Genomic DNA, 21,654 nt, shown 5'->3' with positions numbered 1-21,654 from the left:
CCCGTTTTCAAGCACCTTCCCCTGTTACCACCCACAAACGGTACATTCTGTCAATCAAATTAGCAGCCCCTCGCTGTTTTGCGAGTGCACGATTTCCAACCGCAATGACTGGTTTGCGCCTGCGCATTACGACCCATATGCATGCGCAGTTGTGTGAACATCGCTGAGAGCGAACGAGCAGCCGCTTACGAGCGGCTCTGAATCAGGCCCTCTGTTCAACTTGAGTGTGTTCGTATTTCAGGAAAACCGAAGAGCACGTCTCTAATTTTGAGTGCCTAGTTTTTTTTTATGTCTTATGTACATTATGATAAACGTTAGCCCCTGCCAGCTCCAGTAATACAGGGATAAATAAATGTAACACACTGTCATACTTACCTACTCTCCCGGCAGTGGCGTCATAAGGGGGATGAAGGGGTGCAGGCTGCACCCGGTTGTGTTACCCGCCAAGGGGTGACGCCAAGGTGCAGACTCCCCCTTCAGTGGCAGGAGCAGGGTGCTGCACTGTATAATTAAGTGCAGCACTCGGCTCCTGACACTGTGAGGGAGCCGGCAGTCACTGCACACAGGCCAGACCGCACCTCCGGTACCCCCCCTGTCCCCCAGTAATAACAGGGCCACAAGGACTCGGACGTGAGACCACGCCCATTCCCACTTGACCACAACCCTGTCCACTAGTCCACGCTAGGGATGTGCAGGCTTGGTTCTACTCGGTTCCATTCGTTTTTTTTTACCGAATCTTATTGGCTATCCAAAACTCGTGACAGCTGAAACCCAATAAGATTCGGTAAAAAAAACCGAACGGAACCGAGTAGAACCGAGCCTGCACATCCCTAGTTCCACGCCCCCTATTTCGGCGGGGCGCGTCTCTGCTGCACACACAGCCACTGTCTCCTGGGACTGTCGGAGGCCTCCCGAAAATCGTGAAAGTGGGTGGTTCTCTGTGAGCTTATACTGTAAACTGTTTTCGGCAGCTTTGCGGGTTGGATTTAGAAGGGCAATAGTTATACACACACAACTGTCCCTTTTAAATCCAGCCCTCAGAGCAGCGTTTTAGTAAAGGAATATAAGCCCCGGTTTTGCATTCCTGTAATACAGTAAATATAATTTCTTTATTAGCTATTTTTTTCTGCTAAACCCTCAGCTAATCAGTCCCATTTATTTATATTTCTACTGAATTAGTTTTATTTATTTTCAGGTTCAGAAACGAATGACCATTAAGTCTCTGATGTTGGCTCTTGTAACGATGCCGTCTCATTACCGCTACCTGTGTGTGAGTCACCTCATTGGATGGACGGCTTTCCTTTCTAACATGCTGTTCTTCACGGACTTCATGGGGCAGGTGGGTCACACAAAGTTGCAGTCTACTGGATATGGTTCTCCAATACAAACAAAAATAGCGATATAATATTTGTCGTATAATGGTGTGTGATCTATAGTATCTAGAACTGTATATAGATCTGTTGGGGTCTGCAGGCTCTGACCCCCACACAGGTACAAGTTAGATTTTCCTGGGTAGATGATGAAGGGCCGTAACTAGGGATGGGCGAACAGTGCAGCCAACCTGGGCTCAGCACAGGGACTAGGGAGGCAGCACCATCATGTTTGTCATGCAGGATGCCTAGAACACCACAGACTGCATGTAGAACACTCCCAGCGCTCATCTCCTTCTTGGCCCCAGTGTCCCGCCCACTCATTGTGATGTCATGATGACACATACTCTGGGAGCAGGGATTGTGGGATGTAGTCAGAAAGCCCGACTGTCTAATCCCGGCGTGGTACTAATGACAGGCGTCGAAATCCCTACGCCTGTCATTAGACCTACACCGAACGAAGGTAAGCCGGGCGGCAGCCATGTAACCCCCCTGGGGGCCTAAGTTTAGGCTAGGGGAAGGGGGGTTAGCGTTAGACACCCACGGGGGGAGGTTAGGGTTAGGCACCCCACCGAGAGACTTAGCGTTAGGCTGCGGGGAAAGGGGTAGTTTTAGGCACTTGGGGGGGAGGTTACGGTAAGGCACCCTTAAAGGAGGGTTAAGGTAGGGAATTAGGTTAGCGATACTCACCTAATTAGCAGTTGGGATCTTCACCTCTGCCGGCCTTCCACTGTCGGGATTAATACCTACTACACCCGGGATGGCACAGGGCACATTTCCACCCTGCTACGGCCCTGGGATGTTATATGAATATTTATCAGCAACGCAAGGAATAGGATTCTCCGTTCCAGAACAGATTTACTTAATATCTAAGTTACTACATTAAGGGGGTCATTCAGACCCACTCGCAAGCGGCAGTACGCTCGCAAGTGGGTCGATGTTCCCCACTGCGCATGCGCACGACGGAGGGAGCTCCGTCATGCGCATGCGCGAGACCCGGACTGCGACAGCTAAGCTGTCGCTCCGGGTCTCTCACCAAAGGGGGCGTGCTGTCGATGGTGACTGACAGCACGCCCCCTTTGGTGGGCGTGTCGGGGGCATGCCTGCCAGACGGAGTTGTACCCATGGGAACGCCTACCGTCTGAAGCCGGCCCCACTGACATCACTAGTGATGTCAGTGGGAGTGATTTTGGCTCTGATAGAGCCAAAATCACTCCAGGGCTTGTGGCTGGGAGACCCTACCGCAGGGTCTCCGTCGCAAGTCCGATGGTCGCGATGGTCAAGACCATCGCGACCATCTTTTTGGACGCTCGTATATGCTGTGGGCGGTGACCCACAGCTATACGAGCGTCCAGGACGCTCCATTTTAATGGAGGAGGGCCCTGATTCAGAGCGAGCGCTCTGGTCAGAGCGAGCGGCTCTGAATCAGGCCCTAAGTTCATAAATACATTATGTCGACATGAGAATGTCGAGATGGTTGTAATGTCAACATTGAACATGTCGGCAAGCTTACCATGTCAAGATTTTTGAAATATCGACAATGGGCCGTATTCAATTAGGTGCGAAAAGTTGCGTTAGGTGAAAAGTGTTAGCAGGGAGAAGTTTTTGCCTCATTCGTCAGCTTTGATGAGATCTTTTGGTAGATTTTCTCAATGCACGCTCCCGCTTTTCGCCCTATTTAATTACAAAACACGCAAAAACACAAATATGCGATAATTGCGCATGGTGAAACTAGTGAAAAGTACAGCACATTTTGGGGAAAACAGTCAGTACCCCATAAAAAGCCTAACTGACATATGAAATCAATATAGAAGTGTATTAATAGCCCTAATAAAAGTATTTTGGGTTCTAAAATTAAGTCTATTGGCTGTTATATGCATATTTGAATAGATGTTAAAAAATTATAAAAATCAATATTTTTTGGGGAAAAAAAACTGCTACAGTTAAATTGGGGGTACAGTACATTTAATTGGTGCTAGTATATTTTTGTGTTGGACAGGGATAAAGTGGGGGTGGAACTGCGTTCCGTCTCTTCTATTTGGAGATAGAACCAGTTCCGCCTCCTCCGGCCAGGCCCGGCGACAGGGGGGGACTAGGGGCACACCTGTGCCGGGCCCCGAGGTTCTGAGGGACCCCGAGGGCTCAGGGCAGTGGTGTAACTACGGAGGGTGCAAGGGGGGTGGTTGCTATGGGGCCCGGCGGCTTAAGGGGCCCGCCGGCCCAGTGATCACACCCCCTGCACCCTCTGGGAGCCCGCTGAGATTGTGTTACCAGCAGGCATCCGGCTCCTTCTCTCCCCCGCCAAATCCCCCCCAGCGCCAGCGGCAGCCGGAGGATGGAGCTCACTCCTGAGCTCTGGCTTCCGGGTCCCGCAGTGCACTATGGGAGTGACGTCATGAAGTCACTCCCGTAGTTCCGAGGAGCGGGCGCCGGGGACGGATGGCATCAGGCACTGGAGCGGGGTTTAAGGTAAGTATTTTTTTGTGTGTGTGTGTGTCGGTGGGGGGCTTACTACTGGGGCATAATATGGGGGAACTACAGGGGGCATTACAGGGGCCTGCCTTACTACAGGAGGCACTACAGGGGGCATTACAGGGGCCATACAACTGGGGGCATAATACGGGGGCACTACAGGGGCCTTACTACTGGGGGCATAATATGGGGGCACTACAGGAGGCACTACTACTGGGAGCATAATATGGGGGCACTACAGGGGGCATTACAGGGGCCTGCCTTACTACAGGAGGCACCACAGGGCGCATTACAGGGGCCATACAACTGGGGGCATAATACGGGGGCACTACAGGGGCCTTACTACTGGGGGCATAATATGGGGGCACTACAGGAGGCACTACTACTGGGAGCATAATATGGGGGCACTATAGGGGGCATTACAGGGGCCTTACTACTGGGGGCACTACAGGGGCCTTACTACTGGGGGCACAACAGGGGGCATTACAGGGGAATTACTACTGGGGGCATAATATGGGGGAACTACAGGAGGCATTACAGGGGCCTTACTACTGGGGGCATAATATTGGGGCATTACAGGGGCCTTACTACTGGGGGCATTACAGGGGCCTTACTACTGGGGGCACTAAAGGGGGCATTACAGGGGAATTACTACTGGGGGCATAATATGGGGGAACTACAGGAGGCATTACAGGGGCCTTACTACTGGGGGCATAATATTGGGGCATTACAGGGGCCTTACTACTGGGGGCATTACAGGGGCCTTACTACTGGGAGCACTACAGGGGGCATTACAGGGGCCTTACTACTGGGGGCATAATATGGGGGAATTACAGGGGCCTTACTACTGGTGGCATTACAGGGGCATTACTACTGGGGGCACTACAGGGGGCATTACAGGGGCCTTACTACTGGGAGCATCATACGGGGGCATTACAGGGGCCTTACTACTGGGGTATAATATGGGGGCTGTCACTGCTGGCATCGGCAATAGGTCGGGGTAGAGGGGGGCCATACAAATATGTGTAACTGGCCCCAAGATTTCTGTTGCCGGCCCTGCCTCCGGCCCACCTCAGCCTGGCGCCACAGGGAGTTTCCATTTGCTGGGCACCCGCTGAGATTTTGTTACCAGCTGGCACCCGGCTACTTCCCCACAGCACCAGTGCCAGCCGGAGGCTGGAGTTCATTCCTGTGAGCTCCGGCTTCCACAGTGTGCACTATGGGAGAGACATCATGACGTCATTAAGGTATATATAGTGGGGGTTTTTTGTGTGTAAGCGGCGCTACTACAGGGGGCAATACTACAGGGGGGCACCATTACCGTTGGGGGCACTACTAAAGGGGGTACTACTAAAGGGGGCACTACTACTGGGGCACTGCATAAGGGGCACTACTACTGGGGGCACAGCATAAGGGGCACCACTATGTGATCTCTACATAAGGGGCACCACCACTGTGGGCACTACATAAGGGGCACTACTATTGGGGGCACTACCTAAGGTGCACCACTACTGGGGTCATTGCATAAGCGGTACCACTACAGGGGGCATTGCATAAGGGACACTACTGCTGTGGGCATTGCATGAGGGGCACTACTACTGTCGGCATTATGTGTATTAGGGCCACTATTACTGATCGGCATTGTGTATAATTGGCACTACTGTGGGTATTGTGTGAAAGGGGCACTACTGTGTGTCATAACATAAGTGACACTACTCCTGTATGTGGTGTAATGTGAATCAGGGGCATAGGCAAACGCAGGGGGGGTTTCAGTCTGCCTGGAAACCCCCCCTCCCCAGCCCACACCATGACCACAATTGAAATTGTAATGTAATAGAATTTTACTAGTGCTGCATGTTCTTCACAGTATCACAAATGAAATAATTAGCACCACCTGTGCAACTTTTAACATGTATCAGTCAGTAATAAATAACCTGTGCACCACCTAGGAGATCTGGAAAACATTCACTGTTAGGGATGTGCTGCTATAGAGCCCAATATGTACATATATGTCCAGAGCAGTGCTAGGTTATTCTGCTGCTCCCCCAGACTCCTGGACTTGCTCCCATGCTCTGGAATGGTGCTCACATCTAAAATACAAACATTCAGCTCAAGCAGGATGGCCCTACTGCCGCATTTAATGGCTTACTGTGATCTCTGGTCCTGTATATGCTGGAATTATAACACACAATACACTTTGTATGACGCATATTAAAGCTGGTTAAGTGCTAATTCTACCCTCTTCATGGACTGGCTACACTCACTCTAAAATCAAGCATTTGGAAACCCCCCTCTAGAAATCCTGGGGCACTATGTGCAGTGTAATGTGGATAAGATTGTGCTACTGCTTGGTGTCATTTGAATTGGGAATACAGTACTATTGTGTCACCGCGCCCCTTTCTTTTGAGATCAATCCCCCTTTTTCGGCATGCACCGCTGTCCCTTTATTGAAAATGCGCTGAGAGGGGGGGAGGGTGAGTTAAGCACTGGGGTTGGATACGGATGCCGACACTCTGGATCACAGTGGTCTGAATCCTGACACCAGCATCCAGACAGGGCTAAGATACCAACAGCTGTCAGTAAGTATGTTAACCCTTTCCCTACCCCCAAACCTAACCCCCCCCCTCCCTGCACACTAAACCTACCATCGAGATACTGGCGGTCGGGATGCCGGTGTCGGGATTCTGACTGGTGTCAGGATTCCGGTGCCGGTATGTAAACTACATCCCCTTTGAAGACCTGTAGATAAAGCAGTGACTAATTTTTAAGTTCTGGGGCAGACCCCTACGTTTTAGTGTGCACACTTTTATCTGCCCAAACATTTTCCAGGTACAGATGCCCTGCCCTTTAACGTCTCTCAGAAAGAAGGCCCGGCAGACATCATTGTGTGTATCATTAAGCAATCAGGCAGGAATATTCAAAAAACTGTTATCTTTTATCTTAGAGTTGGCTGTATCTGACTGAGCTCTAACCATTTTACAGATCGTGTACCATGGAAATCCATACGCACCACATAACTCCACAGCATACTTAATCTACGAGCACGGAGTGGAGGTTGGCTGTTGGGGCATGTGTATCAATGCAATCTCATCCTCCTTGTACTCCTGTAAGTAACAGATCCCATAATAACACATACTTAGAGTCATTTTAGCTGCTTTATAAACATGAGTTTCTCTTCTCACTGCCCAGCTTTTTTTTATCTTCTTTTTGTGGAGTTCGGAATCACTATATTTACACAGCATGAATACATTTTTGATATGTATTTTTGTTTTTTAAAGGAGGTTATGTAAACTCTGACTGCACTACACAGTATTTGAGTAGATTAATCAAAGCTGCAGATTAAACATTACTGGATAATATGATTGTAGTATTTAAGTGTAGAGACTATGATGCCTTAACTGTTAATTAAACAGGATTTTAATGCGTAAAACCCTTTTATTTCACTCCCCGTTGTGTTACTTTGGGTGCAGAGGAGTTTGGGCATTTTAAATCCGAACTGTTCCTTCTAGCTCCTCTATTAATACATGCCTGCCGGAAACACTTCAGTTATGTTTAACAAAGCCACAAAAAAGGGGATAGAGAAGAAGGAAAAAATGTACAAAAAAAGAGAAGAGAACAATGTTACTCCACGTCAACAAAGAAACCAGCTTAAAGTGGAGTGTTCCCGAATAGAGTAAAAGAAGTATAAAATCGGGTTTTCTTAGCCCTCCATCAGGGGGCACTGGAAATACTGTACATTGGCAATGTCCCAAAGCCTCCTCTGAGGGTGGGTACACTCATTGAAAGTGGGTAGGCACTTGTCTTTCAAAACTCCATTTCTGTATGCTATCTGGTGAATGTATGAGCAGAGAACCAGGTGGCAGTCCTACACAGCTAATCAGTCGAAGCCCAGTGGTTTGCTGCCGAGGAGGCACTCAACAACCTTGCAGAATGTGCCTTAAAGTACTCAAGAGTCAGATGCCCTAAACCTCAAATAAGACGATTGGTGGAAGTAATCCTCATGGCAGTGGACTGCATGGAAGTTGACCATCCTATTCTCTGAGAATCATGAAGAATCAAAAGGTCCTTTGTCTTTCGTAAAGCCCTTGCCCTGTCAACATTAAGAACTTGATACCTTGATTCCCTAACCACATGCAAACAAAGAGATCCCTCTTGGTCCATAGATCTATTTTGATTTAAAGCTGGCATCATGATATATTGACTTATGTGAAATCTTTAGATTACCTTTGGTTGATAGGAAGGCTTGGTCCAAATGACAGATCATCTTGATGAAAGATAAGGGAAGGTGATCTTCAGGGTTGAGTTCCCAGCTCTGAAACTGTCCTCAATGAGAAACTGTTTTCCATGTGAAAAGTTGAGGTACGCAGAATCTAAAAGTTCAAAAGGAATATTCTGTAAAGTATTCAAAATCCATCCGTAAAAAATATCTTGACCACTGGTAACTCTTATAGTTTTCTTCTGAAAGAAAAATTAAAATGTAGAAATTTGGACTTTTAAGTCTCAAGCCAGTGAGGCATGAGGAACAAATGGGCTAGAGGTATGGTGAAATTGAAAGGAGGCTTCATTAAGCCCCTGAACTAAAGAAGCAAAGCTGCTAATATTGACCCACTTCAATGGAGTGGTTGCCACGGAACCCACAGGCTCCTGACCAAACAAACTCTGATTGCTAGAACCCAACTCAGAGGCTCTCTAAGGAACAACTGGGTGAAATGGAGACCCATTGAACTCCAATGAGCAAGAAACCAGTTGATCACACCTGTCTAGGGAAGTAGCCATAGACCTGTCCATGTCCCCACCTGCATCGGAGACTCTGGATCCCCAGCACAAAGACTGTGCAAACACAGGCAACACCTGATAGTCTTACCAGCAAATTTTCATGACGTGTGGGAAGTAGCACCCCTCCAATCATTGGGCCATCTGTGAGACATGGTACAAAAGCAGACAATACAGCTACAGGACAATAATAGTCACTATAAATCTAGAACTTAAAGAGCGGACAGAGTACATACCTTCTAACTGTCCCGCTTTTCAGCAATTGCCCCACCATCCCACACGCGACCCGCACTGTTTTGCGATGCGGCAAGTTTGGGAGGAGGACTGGGTGCAAGTGCACGACATCTGTTCACAGTCTCCAGAGAGCCCTGGGGGGCAGCCCAGCATCCTTGGGAGTGAAAAGGTGTGTGCCACAAAACCATGCCCCCTTCAGCGCGTGCAGGATACCGATTGCAAGATTGAAGTTTTTGTGAGGTATGCTGTTAGCGAACACTGGAGCACTTCATAATGGCTGTAGTTTCTGGCACTTATATGTGGGAGATGACCATAGAGGAGGTGCATAAAGAGGGAAAGGCTCCCCCCAGCACCTTCTAAGGAACAGCCTCCTCATTCATATTGGCCCCTAGCATACCCTTACTCAGACAGAAAGCCTCACCTGTCCCAGGCCCCTAAGAACATTATGGGGTCTGTACCCCTAATAGACACAGACCCCCAATTGCCAGGGCTCAGCATGGCTTCAAAACTCTCCACCAGGATGTGGGAGCAACTTTACTTACCTGGAGCTGTGTCTCCGGATATGCAAAAGGAACCCTGCCTTCCTAGAAATTGCCTTACGCTCCCACCCCCAGGATCCTGTGAGGAGTGGGGGCCCAGCTGTGGAGGCACCGCAACGTGTACCTCCAGCCCCTGCACCTAATCTCCCATCTGCCACCTGTGAGGGATCTTTTCTCATACTCTTACTTTTTTCTTTGAACTTCTTTTTTTTATAAAAGCCTATCAATATTAAGTAAATGTACATATGAAAACAGGACCCGTTACAGCATACATCAATGTACGGTATAGTGAGTTTGGATGAAGAACGCAAGGAATCGAAGAAGCCCAAATCAACCAATCAGCTTCTAACTGTAATTTATTGTATCTAGCACAGTCTTTGAAATCACAGAAACTGATTGGTTGATTCGCGCAACTTCTGCACTTTATCTCTTCAAGGCTTGATACCTCTCCTCTGCTCCTACTAAACTTAAATGTACTTTCTGATGTACACAGTGGAGGACCATGAAAGTAATAATTAAAAACAATGTAGCAAGATACTAAAGGGCACTAACTAAGCAGCCTGCGGCAAACCCACACAGGGGTACCCTGTACCACAAAGTGAATGTGTTTTTGTGAAAAAGTTGGTGGTAAGACCAAGGTGCCAAGTAGGAATGGAATTATATAAAGTGAGAGAGTGTGAACTAGAAAGGTGCTGAATAATGTATGATACAATGTACTGTACTTCCCTTTGAAATCCATTGGTGTGGATGATTTTTCAACATAAAGGGAAAATCAGAAATAGAGTCACAGTGTAATCCCTTTGGACATAAGTGTCAAATAGACCAATAACTGAAATGACCAATAAGGCCCCATGCCAGAAGAGGAAAGCTGGTCGGCATTGAGTTGCACACAGGGTGGTTCCGGATATATACCCTGTGTGTCCTCTGGAGTGGGGTAACTGGTAACATGCAGCGCCGACACATTTCAAGCTGAACTCTTCTTCAGGGTTTTGGTCAAAACTCAGGTTGATACGCTTCTTTTATAAGAGTTTGTCAACAATAAGTAAATGTGCTTATGAAAACAGTACCAGTCACAGCTTACATCAATGAAAGGTTTCCCAATATAATGAGTTTGGATGTAGAGTACAAGCATAATAAAGTAGGAACGCAAAGGAAGAATCTCACAAAAAGAAGTTTCCAGAAATCCTTTTTCAGTGACACCGTGTATATGTATATATACTGTACTTGTTTGAGATACCTTTCCTTTCCAGTAACATGCAACTTAGATGAAAGACTCTTAGGGGCAGATGTACTAAGCTCTGGGAAGTGATAAATTGGAGAGTGATAAACTACCAACCAATCAGTTCCTAACTGTCATTAACTTTAACACAACCTGTAATGTGACAGGAGCTGAGTGGCTGGCAGTTTAGCTTGGCATGTGGGTGTGTGTGTGGTTATATATATATATATATATATAATTATATATATATACATATATATACATATATATATATATATATAAAACCTAGACAAATCTACCTTGCTGTACTGGGGTGCAGATATAAGTATACGGTTTTCTGTGACTGTGATGAGCGGTGATAGCAATTAGGCATTTTTCCTGCCTATTTAATAAATAGACCCCCATATGCCAAATGCAGGGTGGTAATGATTTGTGCTTGCAAAAGAGACCTTAATGTCAGGGGCGGAACTAGCGGCGGTGCAGCCGGTGCCTAGCACCGGGGCCCGCTGTGGTGCAGGAGCCCATGGCCACCTGCATCCGACAGCACCGCCGCCCGCCGACCCGGTCTCCATTAAGTAAATGGTTGGAGCCAGAGCGGGCCTGCTTCAGCCACTACGGCTCCAACATGACAGACACCCGCCATGATGTCACGTTCGCCGTGTCATAACTAGGGGCTGGGCTGCTGAAGGGAGAGGATCGAGAGGAGCAGCGAGGAAGAAGCAGCCAAGGAAACAAGGTAAGTAAGTGGCTGCGGTGGTATGGGGTGGGGGGGCAAGGCTGGGAGACACGCTGGGGCTGGGACACACACTGGGGCGGGGGGAGCAAGGCAGAGACACACACTGGGGCTGGGGGGGAAAGAGGCTGGCGCTGGTGTACGCTGGGGCTGGGGGGGAGAATGAGGCTGAGACACTGGGGCTGAGGGAGAGAATGAGGCTGACACACTGGGGATGGACAGACTGAATTTAATAACTGGGGGGGCAGTGAGGGGTGGTGAAAAAACAAGGCTGGGCAGCAGGACAGACACTGGATTTAATTACTGGGGGGGTGAAAAAATGTTGGAGTGCGGGGTGTCAGGAATGGGCGGGGGGGGGGGCAAAAACGTATTCTTGCACCTGGGCCCACCACTCTCTAGTTCCACCACTGCTTAGTGCATCAACTGCCAGAATGTAGTTCTCTAAACTTTAGGTTTCCCAACATTGCTAGGCTATCCTCATGTTTATTTTAGCTATTAAAGAACTACAAGTCCTAGAATGCAAGATGAATGTCGTGCATATTAGAGGGTTCAGTTCTCAGAGAACCGACAACATCCAAATATAGGGTTTCCAAGTCAAACCGAGCTTGAGTTCGGAATCACTTTGGGGTACCGTTTCGATCTTCCCACAGCTCGGAACTTGGATTTAAAAACAGAACTCGGGTTTTGGATTGCATGCTAACAGGTCACAATTATGTAATTTTATTTTTATTTTTTTTTACATTTAGCTCCAAAGCCAATACCAAAACACGTCAGGGAGGTTTTGCAAAACCAAAACATAAAGATGAATCTGGATCCGAAACCAATAATATAAAAACATCTCATTTTTGCTCAATTATTTACTAAAGGAAATCCAAGCTCTGACATGACCATAGCAAAACCACAGATACTACCAATAATAGTAGAACAATAATAGTTAGTAGTTCTTGATTGCAGGCTTGGCATCTCAAACATTACAACATCAATACTATTTAACTATGTGACTCAGAATTTCTGAAAGAACAGAATATGTGCGACATGTCCTTTTGCTGTTCATAGTTTGTCCTTGGATATTACATTTGTGCATCCCTACTCAAGTCCACTTACTCTCAATACCCTGAAGACCACACAGTTCAGATGTTTGATCCTGATTAAGGTTGAAGGAGGGCTTTTAATCTCCACCAGAGCAGTGATCTGACTTGACTAGACTTGGGAAGTTTATGAACTCAGGGCCTGATTCAGAGCTGCTCGTAAGCGGCCGCTCGTTCATTCCGAGCGATGTTTACACAACTGCGCATGCGTACGGATCGTAATACGCATGCGCGAACCAGTCAGTGCGGCCGAAAATCGTTTGTTCGCTAAATAGCGAATGCCTGCTATTTTGAGTGACAGGAGGAGGCGTATGTGGGTGGTAACGGGGGAAGGTGCTTGAAAACGGGGAGTGGAGATCCGAACGCAGGCGTGCTTAAAGGTCAAAATGGGCGTTTTAAGGGTGTGCATAATTAATACAGCAGTGTCATTGACCACGTCACTGGGTTATTTTATAGTCAGAACTGCTCGCAAGATTGCGGTAGGAAAAACCAACCACAAGAATAGCGAGCAGTTCATACGCTGGTCGATGTACTGGATTAATCTAATAAATAGCGGACATGACGTAGGATGCGAGCGGCCAGGGGGCGTAGTTTTCCAAAAAACGACCGCATGTTTTGTTCGCTCGTTCAGACCTAGAGGCGTGAACAGACCGCAAAGAGCGAACGGTTCATTTGAATAGCCACCCCTTTTTTCCTGAATGAGCGAGCGCAAATAGCGTCCGGCTCTGAATGAGGTCCTCAGTACAGAGTTTGCTTAGGCCATGTCCTTCATTAGATTCTATTCAAACCTTGTGTGTAGACATTGCCATTCAGCCTATTAATTGTTTTGGCTTTTTTTTGCTATAAACTCTTTAGAATGATTAAGCTGAACATTAACCAATGAGTTCCGATTCACCATTTAGTTTTTTCTTTAGGAATAGATGTGTTAGATAAATTAGGTGCCAAATCGGACCTTGCAGACGCTATCATGGGCTGGTGACCTTGACCTAACTGACTGGGTCTTGTAGAGAACAAGTTTGTACCATTACATGTTGCAACGTTTACACAATTTTCAGCTTCTGATCTGTAAATGTGCAACTATTTTCCACTTATTGCACTAATTGTTGAATCTTGGTTCCAGATCTCCAGAAATCACTGCTACCATATATTGGATTGAAGGGTCTTTATTTCGTTGGCTACCTTCTTTTTGGAGTTGGAACCGGGTTCATAGGACTGTTCCCCAACGTATATTCTACGCTGGCTCTGTGTTCCCTTTTTGGGGTGATGTCAAGCACTTTGTATACTGTGCCTTTCAATCTGATCTCGGAGTACCACAGAGAAGAAGAGGTGAGTTCTCATAATAAGGTATTTAAATGCCCCTTACAGCTAATAGGACCCCTGCTTACTTCCATGGTTTCCAAGAGGAAAGTGGTCCCAGATATAAAGTGGTATAACCATGCCATATGTGAGGATATGGCCATGCCATGTGTGGGGATATGGCCATGCCACATTGTGAAGTTTGGCCCACATTGTGGTAGTCCACCACTGAAGATAGCATGACGGCACCATGTTGGGGACATGGCTTTGTTTTTTTGGCAGTGCCCAGGACATTGTACCCACCTCACTCTTGGCTTCTATGGATGGTGGCAATGTCTTAGAATTAATTCCTACCTTGTAGTGCCCTTCAGTCAACCACTCCGCGGTAGCTCAGTCTCTCCTACTGTACCTCTAGGATCCTGCCGTTAAGTTATCATCAAAGAGGTGCCATGAGCAGGAAATGATAAAAGGAATGAGCCTCAGGTCATCTTAATTGATTCAAATAAATTGGGGAATACGTATTGCATTTACCATCCTGAATTTCCATTCTCTGGTCTTCCCCTTCTCCATCACAAATCTTTTTAGCTCCATTTTTTTTTTTTGCAGTTAAACTCATTGCAAATCTCCATTCATGTTCTCTCCTCAACGCAGTTATCACATCATCATATCACTAATTCTAGTACAGCAATTGTCTTAAGAGCTAACACTCTCTCCTGATAGAATTGTCCCTCTCTCTTGTACATTCCAGCCCCCACATTAGTGTACTTGCGTGCTTGTTTTTGTGACTTTCTAAACTCGTCCTGCACTTATCAGGTAACACAATGCACTAATGAAGGGCAAGAGTCCATGCTTTCATCGTTCCACTCATATGTGGGTCATGTTGGTTGATAAATGCTTCCAGAACGCTGATTGGTTGCTATGGGCAACTTCTCCACTGGTCAACTTCTCTGCTCTTTTCACTGCATCAACCCCCTGAGTCTTTAGGTAATTATTTAGTGTACAGGCAATGCAAACTACGGGGGAGATGTGTCAAGCTTTGGAGCGAGAAGGTGGAGGAGGTTCCCAAAGCAACCAATAAGCTCGTAACAGTCATTTCAAAAACTGTGCTAGATAAATGACAGTTAGAAGCGGCTTGGTCGCTTTGCACAACTTCTCCACTTTATCTCTCTCCAAGGCTCGATACATCTCCCCCTATATATTTAAAGTGGCGGTCTCCAATGATAGTTTTTAATATTTAAGGGGGAGATTTATCAAATCTTAGAGAGAAATAAAGTGGAGAAGTTGCTCACTGCAATCAATCAGCTTCAAACTGTCATTTTTCTATCATGGCCTGTGAAATGACAGTTAGGAGGTGATTGGTTGGTACTTAATATCGCTCCACTTTATCTCTCTCCAACATTTGATAAATCTCCCCCTTAGCTGACCAGTGAAATGTAAAATCTGCATCCTTCTTAAAATGTCCACATGACTACGGGATGTAGTCAGGAAGCCTGCGGTCGAAATGCCGTCCGCCGGCTTCCCGACCGTGAAATCGAACGTAGGTAAGCCGGGCATCGGGAGCTGATAGCCGCAGGGGGAGGGGGGGGGGGAGTTAGGTTTAGGGACTCCCGAGGGGACTTAGGGTTAGGCACCCTTCCGGGAGGGTTAGGCTAGGGGAAGGGGAGGTTAGATTTAGGCACCCCCCCGGGAGGGTAAGGTTTAGAGTGCGCAGAGGGGGAGTTATTTGTAGACACCCCTGGGGGAGGTTAGGGTTAGGCACTAGGGGGTGGTTAGGGTTAGGCACCCCTAAGGGAGGGTTAGGGGGGGGGAGTGGGGAGGGTTAGGGTCTTACTCACCTCAGTTGGGATCTTCATCTGCCGCCTTCCGGCGTCGGCATTTCATCTGCCGGGCTTAGGTCCGGCGGTAATTCACACCGATTCCATTGCTATATACTGTATCTCTTCAGGCACATGCAAAGAGAAATTTGCATGTACTGTCTGTAAGTCATCTTTTCAGATGCAGGGATGACACTTGGAACTACTTATTCTGTTTAGGCAAAAGTGAATGGACTCCTGAATTAGTGACACTAGACAACAGCAAAATAAAATATCAGTCACACAAGATAGATAAATCGCAAAAGTTGCAAATAGATTTTGTTATGTTTTTCAAGTCATGTTCTGTTGTTTGTTCCTAAAAAATAGGACTGATTTTAATTGCATTGGCCACCGTTATCTGCAATGATAAATCTCAGGGCCTGATTCAGAGCCGCTCGTAAGCGGCCGCTCGTTCGCTCTGAGCGATGTTCACCCAACTGCGCATGCGTATGGGTCGTAATGCGCATGCGCAAACCAGTCATTTCGGTCGGAAATCGTGCGCTTGCAAAACAGGGAGGGGCTTGAAAACGGGGGTGTGGAGATCCGAACGCAGGCGTGCCTAACAGTAAAAAGGGCATTTAATGGGAGTGCATAATTAGTAAAGGAGCGTCATCGACCACATCACTTGGTTGTCTTTTAGCATGAACTGCTCGCAGTGATGGCGGTAGGAAAATCCTATCACAAGTACTGCGAGCAGTTCTGATGCCTTTCGATGTTCCCGATTAATCTAATAAATACCGGAGATGACGTGTGTTGCGAACGACAAAGGGGCGTATTTACAAAATTCGTTCGCTCGCTCGCTCAGACATAGAGGCGTCAACAAACCGCAAAGAGCGAGCGCTCAATTTAAATAGCCGGCCCCTTTTTTGGAACGACCGTCCGCAAATAGCGTCCGGGTCTGAATCAGGCCCTCAGTGCAATAGGGCTGATTCTGATTTGGGAGCAAAGCATAAAAGAATACATTTGCACATGGACATGCTGTGTTGCAATGCAAGGGGTGTAAATACATTTATTTATTTTGCATGCAGGGTAAATACTGGCTGCTTATGCATATGATTTCAAAGCAGACTGGGGTTTCAAATACAGCTAAATAAATGTGATTTATTAAGGTGAATTGAGGCCCTCAGAAACTGGGACAGTTGTCTTTGTTTTATTGTAATGCACCCAAGGTGGGACCATAAGCCATTTAAAGAGGCTTGAAAATAGTTATCATACGGAATTTATTGAATTAAATTTCAATTAGTCATGACCAGAGCCATGACGGGGTTTAAATGTGCCCTGTGCCGGATGCCTCCTTAGCGCTCCACAGCACCGATCAGCTGCACAGACTGCAGGGTACCTATCTGGAGTGTCTAAAGGGCGCTCTAGGAGCTCAGTGGCAGTGATCCTGGCTGCAGGGTGCTTTTCCAGGCACCCTGCTAGCTAGAAGCAAAGGCCGTGGGGTGATGACGGTGCCGCCCACAGAGCCTGCGCTCTGGGTGGCAACACCTGCTACACATCCCTGGTTACTATAAAACACAAATAAATGCATTTAATTGAAATTACATTGTGCTCTTTCCAAAAACTCCAATATAAAAGAACAGGCTAAAACAGGAGGTTATAAATTTAGAGTAACTATCACAGACGGAAATAAACTATTTTGCAACCTGCTGGTACGCCATTTAATGCACCTATAGCGTTTTTTAGAGGGCAATAAAGAAAATGGTGACATGGATGACTAGGATCTGCAATGATCTTATTTGTTTTCAATAATCTTCTCCTGGCAAACATTTCCTCCCAACTGGCTCAAAGATTGATCAATGGTTCTCCTGCTTTAACCACCCACGGCCACAGCTTTACGACCAGAGTGCGTGCAGCTCCCATACCATACCGTATGCTTACCCCCCTGACTGCATTGCGCCGACCCTGTCTGTGTTTGTATGTCTATTAAGTTTCTCATGTTGGGTACTTCAAAATAATTTTTATATAAAGCTTTTGGCAGAATAAAATTCTCTCTCTTCTCTGTACAGCTCTGGAGTTCAAGGAACTTTATAGAAAATGATCACTAATATAGCTGTCCTAGAAATTTATTTAAGAAGTTCTTTAGAGTCATCTGACTTGAGGAACTGATAAAGAAAGACAAAATTTTGGTTATAAACACCCCTGAAGAAGTCACCATTGACAAACGCGTTGGGTGAAAACATTGTCGGTCAAAAATCGAATCCTACTGGCTAATGTCAAGCTGCTCATTCGATGACTTAACTATACATACTGTAAAAGTTTTTTAAGGATAACCTGTATACACATTGTGTGAAATTAGGTTATAATTATATTTTAGTGTTATTAAATAGTTTTATAAATCCATATCTGTATTGAATATTATATTAAACTGTTGTGGGTATACTCAGGAAGGTTCAATATAAGGAATGATTTCTGTATCTTTTTAAAGTTTTATTTATTCAAGTATCAATTTAGCGAGCCAACTTTTCTCACACAATAATATTAGGTGCTCCATAAGACAACCATTCTTTGTTCCATTAAATCTCTTGGTCCATACTGGCAAATGGACCTTTTTGGAGTTTAGCAGCCTGTTAATAACAATAGTATTAATACAAATAACACAATTAAATATATTTATAAATAGATATACAAGATCTCAGTATATTACAATTAGTGTAATTTTTCGAGAAGAATACTATTCCAGTATAGCGCAATATAGGTATCCTTATTAAAAAAAAATATATATATATATATATATATATAAATGTCCATTACGCACAGTTCATGTGAGGTGTAGTAAGTCCACTTTATAAAAATTTTCTCACTCCTTTCATGCAGCTCTCCTCTTTAGCCTTACCCCAGGGCACAATCTGTATAGAGGACAAAAGAACCGGGAGGTGCACAATGGTGAATCAATTAGAAGCTAATTTATTAAACAATATCTGAACACTCACATCAGTGACGAAGTCTGTGCGACTAAACATGTTTGGGATTTGGACAGTGTGTTTTATATGACAGCTCAGCCAGAACTGGGATTGAGACGTAGGACTGCGCCAGTCACATAAAGAGCAGCGCCATTGTATGCAGCTGATGCCCGAGCCGGAATAAGATTGCCTTGTACTATGTTATTCTCCTTGATGTGAGTGTTCAGATATTGTTTAATAAATTTGCTTCTAATTGAATCACAATTGTGCGCCTTCCGGTTCTTTTGTGATAATTTATATATATATTTTATTGGAACTGAAATGCAGTGCCTATCCTGCTATGTACAAAAGACTTTTGTATGTATATCTAGATATTCAAACAATAATAGTAATATTTTCAAAGTGCAAAGTGTATCAGTGCAATGAAAAAAAGGTGGAATCTATGAGCCTCTAACATGTTTCGTCTAGGCATTCCCTTGAAGATGTCTAATACCTAGATGAAGCACGTTGGAGGCTCCTGGACCCCACATTTTATGAACTTACCTTTTTGATCAGATAAGCCATTTTTTACTATTTTTAGTGATGTCCTTATGAATTTCTTATTTATTTATTTTTATATATATTTGCGATATGCACATGTTTTAAACCCTCCATAGAGAGAGTTTTTACTTCCCTCTTTTATTTTTTGGCATTAAATAAAACTTGTTTTTTTAAACACCAACACAAGACAAAGAAAGTATCTGTGTGGGTACACTAAAGACTGTAATAATAATAAAAATATAATAAATCTTTATTGGTATACTTTAAAAAATGTGATTTATAATATAAACAACAGTGAAATATTAAAATATAGTAAGTGTAATGAAGAAAGAAAATGTGTTTTAAAATGTAATAATACTTGTGGCTGCTGTCTGTGTACTTTGTTTTAATAATGTAATCAAGGCTTAATAACCGTTATTAAAGTACACAGACAGCAGCCACAGGTTTTATTACATTTTAAAACACATTTTTCTTAATTACACTTACTATATTTTAATATTTCACCAATGTTTATATTATAAATGACATTTTTTAAAGTATACCATTAAAGATTTATTATATTTTATTATTATTACGTTCTTTAGTGCACCCACACAGATACTTTCTTTGTCTTGTGTTGGTGTTTATGGTTTCAGTAGAGTAGTGGGTAGCACCTCATAGGCATCTAATAATTGAGAAGGTAATTCCTCAATAAGATTGCAGTTTGTGAGATAAGATCTTCGATATTCATGAATATATAATTGTACTGGTGCAGGATAATTTTCTTTTGTAGTATAGTGTTTAAAACTTGTATTTTATATATATATTACGTATGTGTCTGATATAATACTTTTTCACCTTGCACTAAGTTTATTTATTTACACATATTTTCTGTATATATTGTTTTTTAAATTGAAATTCTTTGCACATATATATTGTAATTTATTAGCATTTTTACTCAATGCACTGATACTTTGCACTTTGAAAGTATTATTATTATTATTTTTTTTTATTATTATTATTTTTTTTTAAATTGAAATTCTCTGCACATATATATTGTAATTTATTTATAAGCATTTTTTCATTGCACTGATACACTTTGCACTTTGAAAGTATTACTGTTATTGTTAGAATATCTAGATATACAATACATACAAAAGTCTTTTGTACATAGCAGGATAGGCGCCGCATATCAGTTCCAGTTCATACGTAACATATTGCCATTGTTACATAATTGCTGTTTGGCTGCCAACCATACAAGTGGGGATTACTGCTTTTAAACATTTACTTATTTAGGTTTTATTTTTATATTTGGTATACATCTACACCTGTGTAGACCTTAAGGGTTAAGGGTCTATATATACTTGCAATAGTTAGGCACTCCTTTGAAAATGGCAAAGCAACTACCTGGGTGCTCCTGCTTTACAATACAAACTGTCCTTTTGGTAGTACTCCATAAGAAGTGCAACACCATGCAGGTCACTCCAGGACTTTCCAAATAGCAGTTTAATAGATTTGACGTTTCAAGACCACGCAGAGTCTCTTTGTCAAGATACAAAACAGATATAAAAGCAATACAAAATACTTGCTTACCTTATATACCTAATGTAATGGTCTAAGCTTCGATCTGTCTCTTTATAGTGTACTGCCGTGGACAGTTGTCCCTCAATGAGGTTTATTTTTACATCCAAAAACTCTACATTGTCATTGCTGCATTTGTACGTAAATTTGATTGGAGTATTGAGTGCATTGATAGATGACACCATTGCTTTAAACTGATCGGCACTCCCATTCCAAAGTACAAACAGGTCATCAATATATCTGGTATACCATAAGATATACCTGTTATAGTGAGGGAGCTTTAGAATATATTAATTTTCAAAATTAAACATCCGCCGGAGGGGGAGACGGAGCTTGGTGTTACCATGGTAACCAGCCTCCTTGTGCGTTGACGTCATCTGGAGTGCGACTCCAGGCCAGCGTGCACGCCTCTCTTACCTCCGTCGGAAGCTTAGACCATTACATTAGGTATATAAAGGTAAGCAAGTATTTTGTATTGCTTTTTTATCTGTTTTGTATCTTGACAAAGAGACTCTGCGTGGTCTCGAAACGTCGATTCTAATAAACTGCTATTTGGAAGGTCCTGGAGTGACCTGCATGGTGTTGCACTTCTTATGGAGTACTACCAAAAGGACAATTTATTTTTATATATTATATATATATATATATATATATATATATGTATATATATATTTTGTGTGAATTTTGTGTGAGTATGTATGTGTATATATATATATATATATTATGATATGATTGGGCTAGGGGTCCCTCTCCTGGGGTAGGTGGACACCTCCTTACACACAGCAGCCAGGAAACAGCACTCCAGTCGTGGGTTTTCGTGCAAGCTGGTCGGCACCAGTTTTTATTGCGCAACACCAATAATCAAATAAACCAAACATAAAATAACTCCTAGCCCGGCTGGGCACTGACTAGACAGGTAATTTCCTCTATACAAGTGGCAAGGCCTACTATCTCACCACAAACACAGTACTTTCAAAAGGTCACAGTGTCTCTGAACAAACCTCTGTGTCTGTTCTCCCCAGGGTGTGTGAGACTCTGCATCTAAACTCTTACACAGCTATATTGAGCCACTTC

At 44.4% G+C, this 21,654-nt stretch overlaps 1 protein-coding gene across 1 annotated transcript in view; it reads left to right on the top strand.

The window, feature by feature from the left end:
- SLC45A2 (solute carrier family 45 member 2) overlaps nucleotides 1-21,654 on the top strand; it is a 115,175-nt gene that overhangs the window by 57,112 nt on the left and 36,409 nt on the right. Inside the window, exons 4-6 of the mRNA XM_088466971.1 lie at nucleotides 1,196-1,339; nucleotides 6,825-6,948; nucleotides 13,549-13,754. Of these exons, the coding sequence (XP_088323097.1) occupies nucleotides 1,196-1,339; nucleotides 6,825-6,948; nucleotides 13,549-13,754 (474 nt within the window). The remainder of the gene's footprint in view (nucleotides 1-1,195; nucleotides 1,340-6,824; nucleotides 6,949-13,548; nucleotides 13,755-21,654) is intronic.

This window comes from Taudactylus pleione, unplaced genomic scaffold (assembly GCF_031769625.1).
Source record: "Taudactylus pleione unplaced genomic scaffold, aTauple2 ptg000068l, whole genome shotgun sequence".
Taxonomy (NCBI): Eukaryota; Metazoa; Chordata; class Amphibia; order Anura; family Myobatrachidae; genus Taudactylus; species Taudactylus pleione.
This window is presented reverse-complemented; position numbering and strand designations above follow the sequence as displayed.